The following is a 15,285-nucleotide window of genomic DNA, read 5'->3' as shown; positions in this document are numbered from 1 at the left end:
TTAATGGGGATTAATTTACATTTTCATTTATGCATTTGTTCAGGGAAATGGTGAATTTTATATGCAAGAGTCTGGGGATTAAAGGCCAAGTGACATCAGCTTGCACTCAAGAAGGTTTAGAATTTGGTAGGAGAAGGAGGAAGTAGATGCCTGTGAATGTCTGTCTTTGGTGAGGTGTATGCAGGGTTCTCCAATGACCTAGAGAAAAAAAATACCTGCATCACCTAAGGGAGTTAAGAAATGCCAAGTGAGAATCCTCAAATACTGTAAGAACTCCTTATCCAGGGAGCATAAGCACTCCAGGCAGTGATTTCAGGATTTGCCAAAAACCTGGAGGCAGAGAAGTGCCAGTATTTTTGAAGAACAGTTAAAAACGCCAGCATGGTTGGAGCAACAGGTTGAGAAATGGGAGGGGAGGGCAGTGGGGAGCTGGCACCTCCAATGTGATGGCTTTGTTTCCCAAAGGCAATTTTATTATCATTTTCTAACAAGTCAAGTTTCTTAGTGGTTCATTGGAATAATTTTATTTTTAAGTTTAATTTAAAACACTATGTACTAGAAGGTCATTTTGGGAGAAAATAAAACTGCTTTAAAGAAAGCAATTATAGCTTATGTGTTATGATGGCTGTTAAAGTATTTTACCAAAACTAGCATTTATTTTATTTTTCAGTTATGGAAACAAAAAATCCTGTTTCCAACAGATAAACAGTTGCACAGGGTAACAATATTTGCTTCATTATTTTAAACATTTTTTTTCCGTTGGTGCTAGCAAACTAAAATACTTCTGGAAAAAAAGAAAGAGGAACAAAAAGGGAAATATTTTCTTTTGTTTTAAATAATTCTAAAATAATTTTGTAAAATATAAAAAAAATTAGCACAAAAATACTTTGTGAATGTTCAAGTAATTTTTTAAACATGTTAAATAATTAATTGTACCAAGCTGTCTTACAGCCATTTTCATAAATATAGCAGTCACTTAAGTATCAGGCTTAAATTCTAAAACTTGAGTAATGCAAGTCATCTTTATTTTTATTATTTTCTTAATTAAAAAAGAAAATTGGCCACTCTGTGCAGCATGCAGGATCTTAGTTCGCAGGCCAGTGTTCAAACCCATACCCCCTGCAATGGAAGCATGGAAATTTAATCACTGGACCACCAGGGAAGTCCCACAAATCATCTTAATTTGACTTCAATTGAAGGAACTTTGTAGTGTAGCCAAGTACCTGCTTATTTAGTTTTATGTGAATCAATAGACTAACATAAAACTGTATTAAAATAATGTCCAGTGCAGAAATAAAATAAATTCAAATATTTACACTCAGGTATTTCTGAAATAGTTAACATGACAGTATAAATCTTTTCAGTGTGTGAAAAATTTCTACATGATAAGTTTTTAACAACTTAAAATTAAATCAAAGGCAGGGGGGAAGTGATATAAGAATCAGGAGGATAAATTAGGAGGCTACTTCAGTGATGTTGCTATGAGACACTCAAACTGAGAAAGTGGAGACAGAAAGAAATGGTGAAAGGAATGTGGAAGAGGTAAAATTATATGGCTTGTTGATGAATGATGAAATGTATAAATGCATATATTTATAGTCTGTGGACTGTGATATAAGAAGGGGTAAGCACTGAGAAATCAACAACCTTGAAATGAAGTCTGGAATCCTTCTAAAGACTGATTGAATCAAGGTGGTCACTCTCACTGCCAGAAGAAAATTAAATCCTCCAAGAAGGAAGATAACAACACACATAGCTTCTATGATGGCGTAACACAAAGTCTAGCACTCAACCAAAATGTCTAGAAATAACACCCAATGACCCAAAACCAAGAGACAGACAATACAAAAGGAAAAGGACATCTAGATATTATAGTTATCACTAAGGGACTTTGATAATTAACTATGATGTATATATTTAAGAATATAAGTAAAATGATCCAGAATTTTGCCAGAAAACCAGAATTCATAACAAACCAAATGAAGGTTTTAAGAATTAAAAAATACAACATCTGAAATAAAGAACTCAATAGATGTGGCTTGAACTGGAAGATAGATTAGTAGAAAATATTCAACCTGAAGCAGAAAAAAAATGTACAGAAAACATGTATGTAATTGGCATTGAAGAAGAGAAAGAGAGAGAAAATGGGACATAACTAATCTTTGAAGACATTATCACCAAGAATTTTCCAATATTGACAAGAGACATCAGGATAGAGATTCAAGAAATTCTACAAGACAGTAGGCATAATATAAGAAAAACCTCAGCTTGGCACATTATAATAAATTACAAGTAGTATAAACAAAGAAATGTTATTTTCAAAACGGCAAATATAAGTTCAATGGAAGTTTTCTCAATATAAAGTAAAAAAAAGTAAAAAGACAACAGAATGATATCTTTGAAGTCTTGGGGGAAAGAAACAAGCTGTTAGATTAAAGGGACAATTTTAAAAATTGACTAATCAAAAGAGAAAAAAGAAAAATGAACTTTTATTAGTAATTATATTCTAAATAAAAGGATAAAATCTCTGATTAGACAAAAATAATATAAAAATAAGTAAATCAACAATAATGTAAAACAAGTATTTGATGCTTACATATACAAACATGAAATATTTATATACATAAAACAGTTGAAAGCAAAAGGCTAGAAAAAGATTCTCCTTCTAAGGACTAACCAACAGAAGAAAGAATGGTATATAGCTTTGTAAGTCAAAGAAGACATTAATGCCAGGCATTCATGCTTTGTGCCCTTTTTGGTATGTTACACTTCAATAAAAACTATGCATAGGGAAAAAAAAAAACAATCTCTCTTCAAACAAGCAAATAGAACAACCAAACATAAGGGAACAGTCTTTCCATTGAAGACAAATCTTCAGAAACAAGTACATTTTGATATTTCATGAGTGCACATCACTCACTGAAATACTTCCTTTTTTTCAATTTGTATGTAATACTGCGTGAATTCCTTCATGTGTAATAGGCGTTGTTCATCTTCCTCTGAAGAACCGTGTACACTGTAACGCCTCAGGTGAGAAGGTTTTGTTGATTCACAAATGATGTGATTGATGGGGCAAATCATGTGCTCATATCCTTGAAACAACTTTGCTGAAAGCAAAGCTTCCTCTTTGATTAGAGGCATTTGTTTTGGTTGAATTGATTTTTTTCTTACACTTTTTCTGTTTCAACATGCTTTTCTGTCAGCACATTGACTTCAGTCAATGCATTGAGTGTTTCTTCTCACTGGCTGACAGCAGCTGCTGTGTGACTGTTTTTTTAAACATCTTTATTGGCGTATAATTGCTTTACAATGGTGTGTTAGTTTCTGCTGTATAACAAAGTGTATCAGCTATAGATATACATGTATCCCCATATCTCCTCCCTCTTGCATCTCCCTCCCACCCTTCCTATCCCACCCATCTAGGTGGTCACAAAGCACCGAGCTGATCTCCCTGTGCTATGCGGCTGCTTCCCACTAGCTATCTATTTTACGTTTGGTAGTGTATATAATGTCAATGCCACTCTCTCACTTTGTCCCAGCTTACCCTTCCGCCTCCCCGTGTCCTCAAGTCCATTCTCTACGTCTGCGTCTTTATTCCTGTCCTGCCCGTAGGTTCTTCAAAACCATTTTTTTTTTTAGATTCCATATATATGTGTTAGCATATGGTATTTGTTTTTCTCTTTCTGACTTATTTCACTCCGTATGACAGACTCTAGGTCCATCCATCCATCTCACTACAAACAACTCAATTTCGTTTCTTTTTATGGCTGAGTAATATTCCATTGTATATATGTGCCACATCTTTATCCATTCATCTGTCAATGGACACTTAGGTTGCTTCCATGTCCTGGCTACTGTAAATAGAGCTGCAATCAACATTGTGGTACATTTTTTGAATTATGGTTTTCTCAGGGTATATGCCCAGTAGTGGGATTGCTGGGTCATATGGTAGTTCTATTTGTAGTTTTTTAAGGAAACTCCACACTGTTCACCATAGTGGCTGTATCCATTTACATTCCCACCAACAGTGCAAGAGGGTTCCCTTTTCTCTACACCCTCTCCAGCATTTATTATTTGTAGATTTTTTGATGATGACCATTCTGCCTGGTATGAGGTGATGCTTCATTGTAGTTTTGATTTGCATTTCTGTAATGATTAGCTATGTTGAGCCTCTTTTCATGTACCTCTTGGCCAGCTGTATATCTTCCTTGGTGAAATATCTGTTTAGGTTTTCCGCCCATTTTTTTAATTCAGTTGGGGTTTTTTTTGTTATTGAGCTGCACGAGCTGCTTGTATATTTTGGAGATTAATCCTTTGTCAGTTGCTTCATTTGCAAATATTTTCTCCCATTCTGAGGGTTGTCTTTTCGTCTTGTTTACGGTTTCCTTTGCTTTGCACAAGCTTTTAAGTTTCATTAGGTCCCATTTGTTTATTTTTGTTTTTATTTCCATTTCCGTAGGAGGTGGGTCAAAAAGGATCTTGCTGTGATTCATGTCATAGAGTGTTCTGCCTATGTTTTCCTCTAAGAGTTTTATAGTGTCTGGCCTTACATTTAGGTCTGTAATCCATTTTGAATTTATTCTTGTTTATGGTGTGAGGGAGTTTTCTAATTTCATTCTTTTACATGTAGCTGTCCAGTTATCCCAGCATCACTTATTGAAGAGGCTGTCTTTTCTCCATTGTATATTCTTGCCTCCTTTATCAAAGATAAGGTGATCATATGTGTGTGGGTTTGTCTCTGGGCTTTCTATCCTGTTGCATTGATCTATATTTCTTTTTTTGTGCCAGTACCATACTGTCTTGATTACTGTAGCTTTGTGGTATAGTCTGAAGTCAGGGAGCCTGATTCCTCCAGCTCTGTTTTTCTTTCTCAAGATTGCTTTGGCTATTCGTGGTCTTTCGTGTTTCCATACAAATTGTGAAATTTTTTGTTCTAGTTCTGTGAAGAATGTCATTGGTAGTTTGATAGGGATTGCATTGAATCTGTAGACTGCTTTGGGTAGTATAATCATTTTCACAATATTGATTCTTCCAATCGAAGTACATGGTATATCTCTCCAACTCTTTGTATCATGTTTAGTTTCTTTCATCAGTGTCTTATAGATTTCTGCATACAGGTCTTTTGTCTCCCTAGGTAGTTTTATTCCTAGGTATTTTATTCTTTTTGTTGCAGTGGTAAATGGGAGTGTTTCTTTAATTTCTCTTTCAGATTTTTCATCATTAGTGTATAGGAATACAAGAGATTTCTGTGCATTAATTTTGCATCCTGCTGCTTTACCAAATTGATTGATTAGCTCTAGTAGTTTTCTGGTGGCATCTTTAGGGTTCTCTATGTGAAGTATCATGTCATCTGCAAACAGTGACCGTTTTACTTCTTCTTTTCCAATTTGGATTCCTTTTATTTCATTTTCTTCTCTGATTGCTATGGCTAAAACTTCCAAAACTATGTTGAATAATAGTGCTGAGAGTGGGCAACCTTGTCTTGTTCCTGATCTTAGTGGAAATGGTTTCAGTTTTTCACCAGTGAGAATGATGTTGGCTGTGGTTTGTCATATATGGCCTTTATTATGTTTAGGTAAGTTCCCTCTATGCCCACTTCTGGCGGGTTTTTATCATAAATGGGTGTTGAATTTTGTCAAAAGCTTTTTCTACATTTATTGAGGTAATCATATGGTTTTTCTCCTTCAATTTGTTAATATGGTTTATCACATTGATTGATTGCGTATACCCCACTTGATCATGATGTATGAACCTTTTAATGTGCTGTTGAATTCTGTTTGCTATTATTTTGTTTGGATTTTGCATCTATGTTCATCAGTAATATTGGCCTGTAGTTTTTGGTTTTTGTGACATCTTTGTTTGGTTTTGGTATCAGAGTGATAGTGGTCTCATAGAATGAGTTTGGGAGTGTTCCTCCCTCTGCATAATTTTGGAAGTGTTTGAGAAGGATGGGTGTTAGCTCTTCTCTAAACTTTTGATAGAATTCGCCTGTGAAGCCATCAGGTCCTGGGCTTTTGTTTGTTGGAAGATTTTTAATTTCAATTTCACAGTTTCAGTTTCAGTGCTTGTGGTTGGTGTGTTTATATTTTCTTATTTATTTATTTTTTTTTGCGGTACGCAGGCCTCTCACTCTTGTGGCCTCTCCCGTTGTGGAGCATAGGCTCCGGATGCACAGGCTCAGCGGCCATGGCTCACGGGCCCAGCCGCTCCGTGGCATGTGGGATCTTCCCAGACCGGGGCACGAACCTGTGTCCCCTGCATCGGCAGGCAGACTCTCAACTACTGCGCCACCAGGGAAGCCCTGTTTATATTTTCTATTTCTTCCTGGTTCAGTCTTGGAAGGTTGTGCTTTTCTAAGAATTTGTCCATTTCTTCCAGGTTGTCCATTTTATTGCCATATAGTTGCTTGTAATAATCTCTCATGATCCCTTGTATTTCTGCAGTGTAAGTTGCTACTTCTTTTTCATTTCTAATTCTATTGATTTGAGTCTTCTCCATTTTTTTCTTGATGAGTTTGGCTAATGGTTTATCAATTCTGTTTGTCTTCTCAAAGAACCAGCTTTTAATTTTATTGATCTCTGCTATCGTTTCCTTCATTTCTTTTTCATTTATTTCTGATCTGATTTTATGATTTCTTTCCTTCTTCTAACCTTGGTTTTTTTTGTTCTTTCTCTAATTGCTTTAGTTGTAAGTTTAGGTTGTTTATTTTAGATGTTTCTTGTTTCCTGAGGTAGGATTGTATTGCTATAAACTTCCCTCTTAGAACTGCTTTTGCTGCATCCCATAGGTTTTGGGTTGTTGTGTTTTCATTGTCATTTGCTTGCAGGAATTTTTTGATTTCCTGTTTGATTTCTTCAGTGATCTCTCGGTTGTTTAGTAGTGTATTGTTTAGCCTCCACGTGTTTGTATTTTTTACAGATTTTTTTCCTGTAATTGATAGCTAGTCCCATAGCGCTGTGGTTGGAAAAGATACTTGATACAATTTCAATATTCTTAAATTTACCAAAGCTTGAATTGTGACCCAAGATATGATCTATCCTGGAGAATGTTCCATGAGCACTTGAGAAGAAAGTGTATTCTTTGGTTTTTGGATGGAATGTCTTATAAATATCAACTAAGTCCGTCTTGTTTAATGTCATTTAAATCTTGTGTTTCCTTATTTATATTCATTTTGGATGATCTGTCCATTAATGAAAGTGGGGTGTTAAAGTCCCCTACTATTATTGTGTTACTGTCGATTTCCCCTTTTATGGCTGTTAGCATTTGCCTTATGTATTGAGGTGTTCCTATGTTGGGTGCATAAATATTTACAATTGTTATATCTTTTTCTTTGATCAATCCCTTGATCATTATGTAGTTTCCTTCGTCTCTTGTAATAGTCTTTCTTTTAAAGTCTATTTTGTCTGATATGAGAATTGCTACTCCAGCTTTCTTTTGGTTACCATTTGCATGGAATATCATTTTCCATCCTCTCACTTTCAGTCTGTATGTGTCCCTAGGTCTGAAGTGGGTCTCTTGTAGACAGCATATATATGGGTCTTGTTTTTTATCCATTCAGCTACTCTATGTCTTTTGGTTGGCGCATTTAATCCATTTACATTTAAGGTAGTTATTGATATGTATGTTCCTATTACCATTTTCTTAATTGTTTTGGGTTTGTTATTGTAGGTCTTTTCCTTCTCTTGTGTTTCCTGCCTAGAGAAGTCCCTTTAGCATTTGTTGTAAAGCTGGTTTGGTGGCGCTGAATTCCTTTAGCTTTTGCTTGTCTGTAAAGGTTTTAATTTCTCTGTCAAATCTGAATGAGATCCTTTCTGGGTAGAGTAACTTGGTTGTAGGTTTTTCCCTTTCATCACTCTAAATATGTCCTGCCACTCCCTTCTGGCTTGCAACGTTTCTGCTGAAGGATCAGCTGTTAACCTTATGGGGATTCCCTTGTATGTTATTTGTTGCTTTTTCCTTGCTGCTTTTAAAATTTTTACTTTGTATTTAATTTTTGATAGTTTGATTAGTATGTGTCTTGGCGTGTTTCTCCTTGGATTTATTCTGTATGGGACTCTCTGTGCTTCCTGGACTTGATTGACTATTTCCTTTCCCATATTAGGGAAGTTTTCAACTGTAATCTCTTCAAATATTTTCTCAGGCCCTTTCTTTTTCTTTTCTTCTCTGGGACCCCTATAATTCGAATGTTGGTGCATTAAATGTTTTCCCAGAGGTCTCTGAGACTATCCTCAATTCTTTTCATTCTTTTTTGTTTATGCTGCTCTGTGGTAGTTATTTCCACTATTTTATCTTCCAGGTCACTTATCCGTTCTTCTGCCTCAGTTATTCTGCTATTGATTCCTTTAGAGAATTAATTCCATTTATTGTGTTGTTCATCATTGTTTGTTTGCTCTTTAGTTCTTGTAGGTCCTTGTTAACCATTTCTTGCAATTTCTCCGTTCTATTTACAAGGTTTTGGATCATCTTTACTATCATTACTCTGAATTCTTTTTCATGTAGACTACCTATTTCCTCTTCATTTCTTTGGTGTGGTGGGTTTTTACCTTGCTCCTTCATCTGCTGTGTGTTTTTCTGTCTTCTCATTTTGCTTAACTTACAGTGTTTGGGGTCTCCTTTTTGCAGGCTGCAGGTTTGTATTTCCCATTGCTTTTGGTGTCTGCCCCCAGTGGGTAAGGTTGGTTCAGCGGGTTGTGTAGGCTTCCTGGTGGAGGGGACTGATGCCTGTGTTCTGGTGGGTGAGGCTGGATCTTGTCTTTCTGGTGGGCTGGAGTGCATCTGGTGGTGTGTTTTGGGGTATCTGCGACCTTATTATGATTTTAGGCAGCCTGTCTGCTAATGGGTGGGGTTGTGTTCCTGTCTTGCTAGTTGTTTGGCATAGGGTGTCCAGCAGTGTAGCTTGCTGTTCATTGAGTGGAACTGGGTCTTAGCGTTGAGATGGAAATCTCTGGGTGAGCTTTCGCTGTTTGATAATACGTGGAGCTGTGAGGTCTCTGGTAGACCCGTGTCCTGAACTTGGCTCTCCCACCTCAGAGGCTCAGGCCTGACACCCGGCCGGAGCACCAAGACCCTGTGAGAAAAGGGAGAAAATAAATAAATAAATAAATAAAATAATAAAATAAAATAGTTATTAAAATAAAAAATAAAACAATTATTAAAAATAGAAAAATTAAAAAGTAATTTAAAAAAGAAAGAAAGAAAGAAGAGAGCAACCAAACCAAAAAAAGCAAATCCAATGATAACAAGCACTAAAAACTATACAAAAAAAAAAAATGGACAGACAGAAACCTAGGACAAATGGTAAAAGTAAAGCTATACCGACAAAATCACACAAAGAAGCATACACATACACACTCACAAAAAAAGAAAAAAAAGGAAAAAATAATATATATATATATATAAGAAAAGGAAGAGAGCAACCAAATCAATAAACAAATCTACCAATGATAATAAGCTCTAAATGCTAAACTAAGATAAACATAAAACCAGAAACAAATTACATGCAGAAAGCAAACCCCAAGTCTGCAGTTGTTCCCACAGTCCACCACCTCGCTTTTGTGATGATTTGTTTTCTATTCAGGTATTCCAGTGATGCAGGGTACATCAAGTTGATGGTGGAGATTTAATCCGCTGCTCCTGAGGCTCCTGGGAGAGATTTCCCTTTTTCTTCTTTGTTCGCACAGCTCCCAGGGTTCAGCTTTGGATTTGTCCCCGCCCCTGCGTGTAGGTTGCCTGAGGGCGCGTGTTCTTTGCCTAGACAGGATGGGGTTAAAGGAGCCGCTGATTCGGGGGCTCTGGCTAACTCAGGCGCGGGGGAGGGAGGGGCAAGGAGTGCGGGGCGAGCCTGCGGCGGCAGAGGCCGGCGTGATGTTGCACCAGCCTGAGGCGCGCCGTGCGCTCTCCCGGGGAAGTTGTCCCTGGATCACGGGACCCTGTCAGTGGCGGGCTGCACAGGCTCCCAGTAGGGGAGGTGTGGATAGTGACCTGTGCTCGTACACAGGCTTCTTGGTGGCGGCAGCAGCAGCCTTAGTGTTTTGTGGCTGTCTCTGGGGTCCGCGCTGATAGCCGCGGCTCATGCCTGTCTCTGTAGCTCCTTTTAGCAGCGCTCTTAATCCTCTCTCCTCGTGCACCCAAAACAGTGGTTTCATGGCTCTTCGGCAGCTCCGGGCTTTTTCCGGGACCCCCTCCTGGCTAGCTGTGTGCACTAGCCCCCTTCAGGCTGTGTTCACACAGCCAACCCCAGTCCTCTCCGTGGGATCTGACCTCCGAAGCCCGAGCCTCAGCTCCCAGCCCCTGCCCGTCCCGGCGGGTGAGCAGACAAGCCTGTCAGGCTGGTGAGTGCCGGTCGGCACCGCTCCTCTGTGCGGGAATCTCTCCGCTTTGCCCTCCGCACCCCTGTGGCTGTGCTCTCCTCCGCAGCTCCGAGGCTTTCCCGATCCACCACCTGCAGTCTCCGCCCTTGAAGGGGCTTCTAGTGTGTGGAAACCTTTCCTCCTTCACGGCTCCCTCCCCATGGTGCAGGTCCCGTCCCTATCCTTTTGTCTCTGTTTTTTCTGTTTTCTTTTGCCCTACCCAGGTACGTGGGGAGTTTCTTGCCTTTTGGGAGGTCTGAGGTCTTCTGCCAGCGTTCAGTGGGTGTTCTGTAGGAGCTGTTCCACATGTAGATGTATTTTTGATGTATTTGTGGGGAGGAAGGTGATCTCCACATCTTACTCCTCTGCCATCTTGAAGCCGCCCCCCCCCGGCTGTTTTGTTAATACACAACAAATGCTTCACTGAAAATTCCATTCGCTGTAACCTGGGCTTTAATATGCAGCTGGAAAGTTCCATACATTTGCCAAATCTGTCTCTGCTGTGCATGCAGTTCTCCTTGTCAATATTCTTGTAATGTGTGGTTAACTTTGTTTTCCTATGTGTGTGTGTGTGTATTTATATCCAAACTTTATTTAGAGTAGTTTTAAATTTGAGCAAAACTAAGAGGGAGGTACAGAGATATACCCCCTGCCTGCACACATGCACAGCCTCCTCATTATTAATATCCCCCACCAAATGGTGCAACTTTTTACCAAGGATGAACCTGTGTTAACACCTCATCATCACCCAAAGTTCCTGGTTTACATTAGGGTTCACTCTTGATGTTGCAGTCTATGGGTTTGGACAAATGTATAATGACATGTATCCATCATTACAGTATCATACAAAGTATTTTCATTGCCCTAAAAATCCTCTGTGCTCCACCTATTCATCCCTCCCACTTCCCAACCCGTCAACCACTGATTTTTTTTGCTGTCTCCATAGTTTCACCTTTTCTAGAATGTCCTAGGGTTGGAATCATCCTGTAGTGGCCTTTTCAGATTGGTTTCTTTCACTTAGTGCATTTACATTTCCTCCATGTCATTTCATGGCCTGATAGCTCATTTCCTTTCACTGCTAAAGAAGATTCCATCCTATGATATAATTTTTGTGGTAAAGGTACATGATAATTCCAGACTGTGTAACCCAAGCATTACGTGAATGAACCAGAACTTTTCTTAGCTTAGACATGCTTTCCTATTAATGATGTGATGTTATATCACCGCACAGCAGTAAGGCACATAGGGTGACCAACCCTCCCAGTTTGTCCAGTGCTGCCCCAGTTTTAGCACTGACAGTCCTGCACCCAGAGAAGAACTTCAGTGTCAGTTAAATGGGACGGTTGCTCACCCTAAGTCGATTTTTAAAATCAAAGATACAAATTCACAGTTATAATATAGAATAATTACTGTAAAAGGCCAAGATATTATGATTCAAGTATGAATATGAATTACAAATGGCTATAGATTCTTTGAAGGAGGGTCTTGCTATCTATATATATCTATATCTATGGCTTGTCTGTTTAAGCAGCAGGATTCCCCCCACGCCTTGAAGGTAAAAGTGGAGATATTTGGTGCCTTAGACAATGGTTTTGACATTTCTTTTCTCTGCAGACTCACTGGATCCAGTGTTCCTGACCTTATTGTGAGTATGAGCAACCAGATGTGGCTACATCTACAGTCCGATGACAGCATTGCCTCGCCTGGATTTAAAGCTGTTTACCAAGGTATGGCCCGAACACACTTAGCAGCGTTTAAAACCAGCTTTCCTGCAGGGGGCCAGGACGATTTTCTATGTGTTAGATGTAAATAAAACTGACAAGTCAGAACAATGTTTAAAAATAAGGACTAATTATTTGCAACTTCCGTAATTAAAGTTCTACTTATAGCTGGTTTTTGCGAGGGAGAAACGTTAACTTCTTGAAAGCTTGGCTCGCCGTTACTGTGGCAAAACGAAGAGTGAGATCAAGTATAACATGTAAGCCAGGAAATGTGTTCACACTTGTCGATCTTGGCATTTTAGCTCTTCCTGAGGGAAGTTGTTATGCTTATAACTAAGGGAAGCATTTTGAACAAAGTATGAATTTGAGTGGCATCAACTCGGTGAAGTTTATTATATACATCCTCAGGTACAAATGTGTGGGTTTCTAATGGAAGACAGGGAAATCTAGACAGAGTAGGAAAAAATCTACTAAGTACTTGTATAGGAGAAAAATAACCTTGCTTTGAGAGTTATGAGTTATGCTTGCTCTGGAGAAGAGAATGCTCCTTCAGGGAAGGTGGCTTCGTCCCTGAGTCACAAGATGATGAGGAGCCGCCACCCCAGTGAACCGTTTGCCATGGTGAAGTAGCTGCTGTGCGGGTGACCAGGGCCCCGGGCTCTGTGTCCTGCCTCTTTAAACAGCCTCACCAGACTGTTCCACCTATATTGTTTCCTCTGGAGCTCCTAGGAAACACATCTTTTAACCGGAGTATATTGATTGGTATTTCTTAAAACGTTTTTTAATTATGAAAAACTTCAAAATGCAAACAGAAGTAGGAAGAATAATATAATGAACCTGAGATAACCTACATTTACAAACTTTTTTGCAAGACTCCCAGATAGTCTGCTGTTGACTCGAGTATTGACTGTACATGCGGGACACAGCTGCCCCATCCATGTGTTCCTCTAGATTGTCAGCCTCTGCTCAGCCCCGCCCTTCCTCAAGTGTCCTACATCTTTTGGGAAATCAATGATACTTCCTTCTACTAGACATTCCCAAAAGGTTCCAGGCTCACAGGCAAACCTTTATAAAATGACTACATCTTAAAAAAAATGAATTTCTTCCTTCCTATTCCCACCAAAGAAAAAGAAAACCCTGTCCCACTGCCACCCTCACAAAAACAAAATCAACAAACTGCCCAGGTTTTCAGAGGTTTAGTTCACATAACCCCCTTCTTGTGCACTTTGGTTCTGAAGGTGACAGTGCAGCAGCCAGGCTAGCCCTCCCCTGTCTTTCGGGCACACCATGATCCATGGGTCGGTGTCTCTGGATCGCTAGAAAGGGTGAAGAACTGAGAATGAAGCAAGGTAGAAGGGGAATCTGAGACTGGAATATGAAGAATAAAAATGACCTTCATGATCTTCCAACCTCAGGGCACCTAGAATAGCTGTCAGGAGGCACATCTGTTTTAACTGGCAAAAACACACACACACACAAGAACACACAGACCGTTTAACTTTCGATCTGTACTTTCATGTTCTCTATGTCAGTAATTAAATAGTTTTGACTCAAGAAACATTTAAGGAGGCTTGTGAGCATGCCAAATTCTTCCTTGGGGGTTATGCAAAAGCAAAATGGTGATGGATCACTGCTTGTATTTTCAGATTAGACCCTTCATATATTTGGCTAAAAGAAATAAATTGTTCTCCTGTGCCCAAAGATGAAATGTGTCCCCAGATATGATACAATGAAGTTACTAATACTAACAATGTTTTATAAATTATTATATAAAACTACTTATTTATGAAACTTAAAATATATATTTAAGTTGGCATTTTACATATACTGGCATACTTTCAATAAACCACAACTAATTTGAAGTGATTTTCAGTAAGATTCAAAAGAACATATTCTCATCTTGAATTCAAGTTAGAGTCATGAGAAGTCTTTTCAGAATCTTTTTTTTTTTGCGGTACGCGGGCCTCTCACTGTTGTGGCCTCTCCCGTTGCGGAGCGCAGGCTCAGCAGCCATGGCTCACGGGCCCAGCCGCTCCGCGGCATGTGGGATCCTCCCAGACTGGGGCATGAACCCGTGTCCCCTGCATCAGCAGGCGGACTCTCAACCACTGTGCCACCAGGGAAGCCCCCAGAATCATTTTATACTATCTTACAAATACCTTTGCACTAATAGTTGATCAAAATTACCAGGACAATTTTAAACAGACAATTTTTTTTTCTCACACACACACACACTGTATTTTATTTTTACAAGAGATAAATAAATTGACACCAAGCATTGTAAACGGATGACCACAACAAAAGCAACAATGATTGCAATTACCAAACACGAAACACACTCATACTATGTCATAATATTGACATTCAGTCCAGTAATCCTCCACTGTAACAGCTCCTTTACTTTGCAGTGAAAATTGATTTGTATATTTTTTGCCTCTGAGTCCTTCTGGGATTTTTTTTTTTTAATTCAAACACAAAGTCACAAAAATTATAATCATCCTCGTCAGTTCACTCAGTCCCATGTAATTAATTTTTTTTCATCTTGATCTTTTGTTAGCACTTCTATGAATTCATCAGTTTTCCATTAGAGTTCTGAAAATGCTTATTCATTCAGTTCAGCAGTATAGTCAGTTACCAGAAAAATGTACTTGTCAGAGTCTATTCCATGAATTCCTTGAAGATGAAACCCTTTTATAGGAACATTTTTGCAAAAGCATCAGAGTACACCCAGAACTCTCTGTAAATGACAAAAGACTTAAAAATGACCACGATTTTTAGATTTGATGAAAGTTCATAATAATGCAATTGACAAGGAAATTTAGTTATCTCTGAGATATACATTTTACAGTAATAACTAGAATTATGACTTATAACATTATACCAGAACATATAAGATTTTTAGAAATTTCATGTAATGTCTGAAACATTTATGTTAACATATTTCCATACAAATAACCCAAAGAAAGTTTAGTATTAGTTGTTTTGTTTGTTTGTTTGTATACTGCAGGTTCTTAGTAGTCATCAATTTTATACACATCAGTGTATACATGTCAATCCCAGTCGCCCAATTCAGCACACCACCATCCCCACCGCTCTGCAGTTTTCCCCCTTTGGTGCCCATACGTTTGTTCTCTACATCTGTGTCTCAACTTCTACCCTGCAAACAGGTTCATCTGTACCATTTTTCTAGGTTCCACATACATGCGTTAATATAC

General features: G+C 38.7%; 1 protein-coding gene across 1 annotated transcript in view; it reads left to right on the top strand.

The window, feature by feature from the left end:
* CSMD1 (CUB and Sushi multiple domains 1) overlaps positions 1-15,285 on the top strand; it is a gene marked incomplete at its 3' end in the record, with an annotated part of 1,679,169 nt that overhangs the window by 1,270,961 nt on the left and 392,923 nt on the right. The window contains exon 19 of the mRNA XM_079726547.1: positions 11,964-12,076. Coding sequence (XP_079582673.1) covers positions 11,964-12,076 — 113 coding nt within the window. The remainder of the gene's footprint in view (positions 1-11,963; positions 12,077-15,285) is intronic.

This window comes from Hyperoodon ampullatus, assembly GCF_949752795.1.
Source record: "Hyperoodon ampullatus genome assembly, chromosome: 20".
Lineage (NCBI taxonomy): Eukaryota > Metazoa > Chordata > Mammalia > Artiodactyla > Ziphiidae > Hyperoodon > Hyperoodon ampullatus.
Note: the sequence above shows the minus strand (reverse complement) of the source record. Positions and strands in the feature narration are given on the sequence as shown.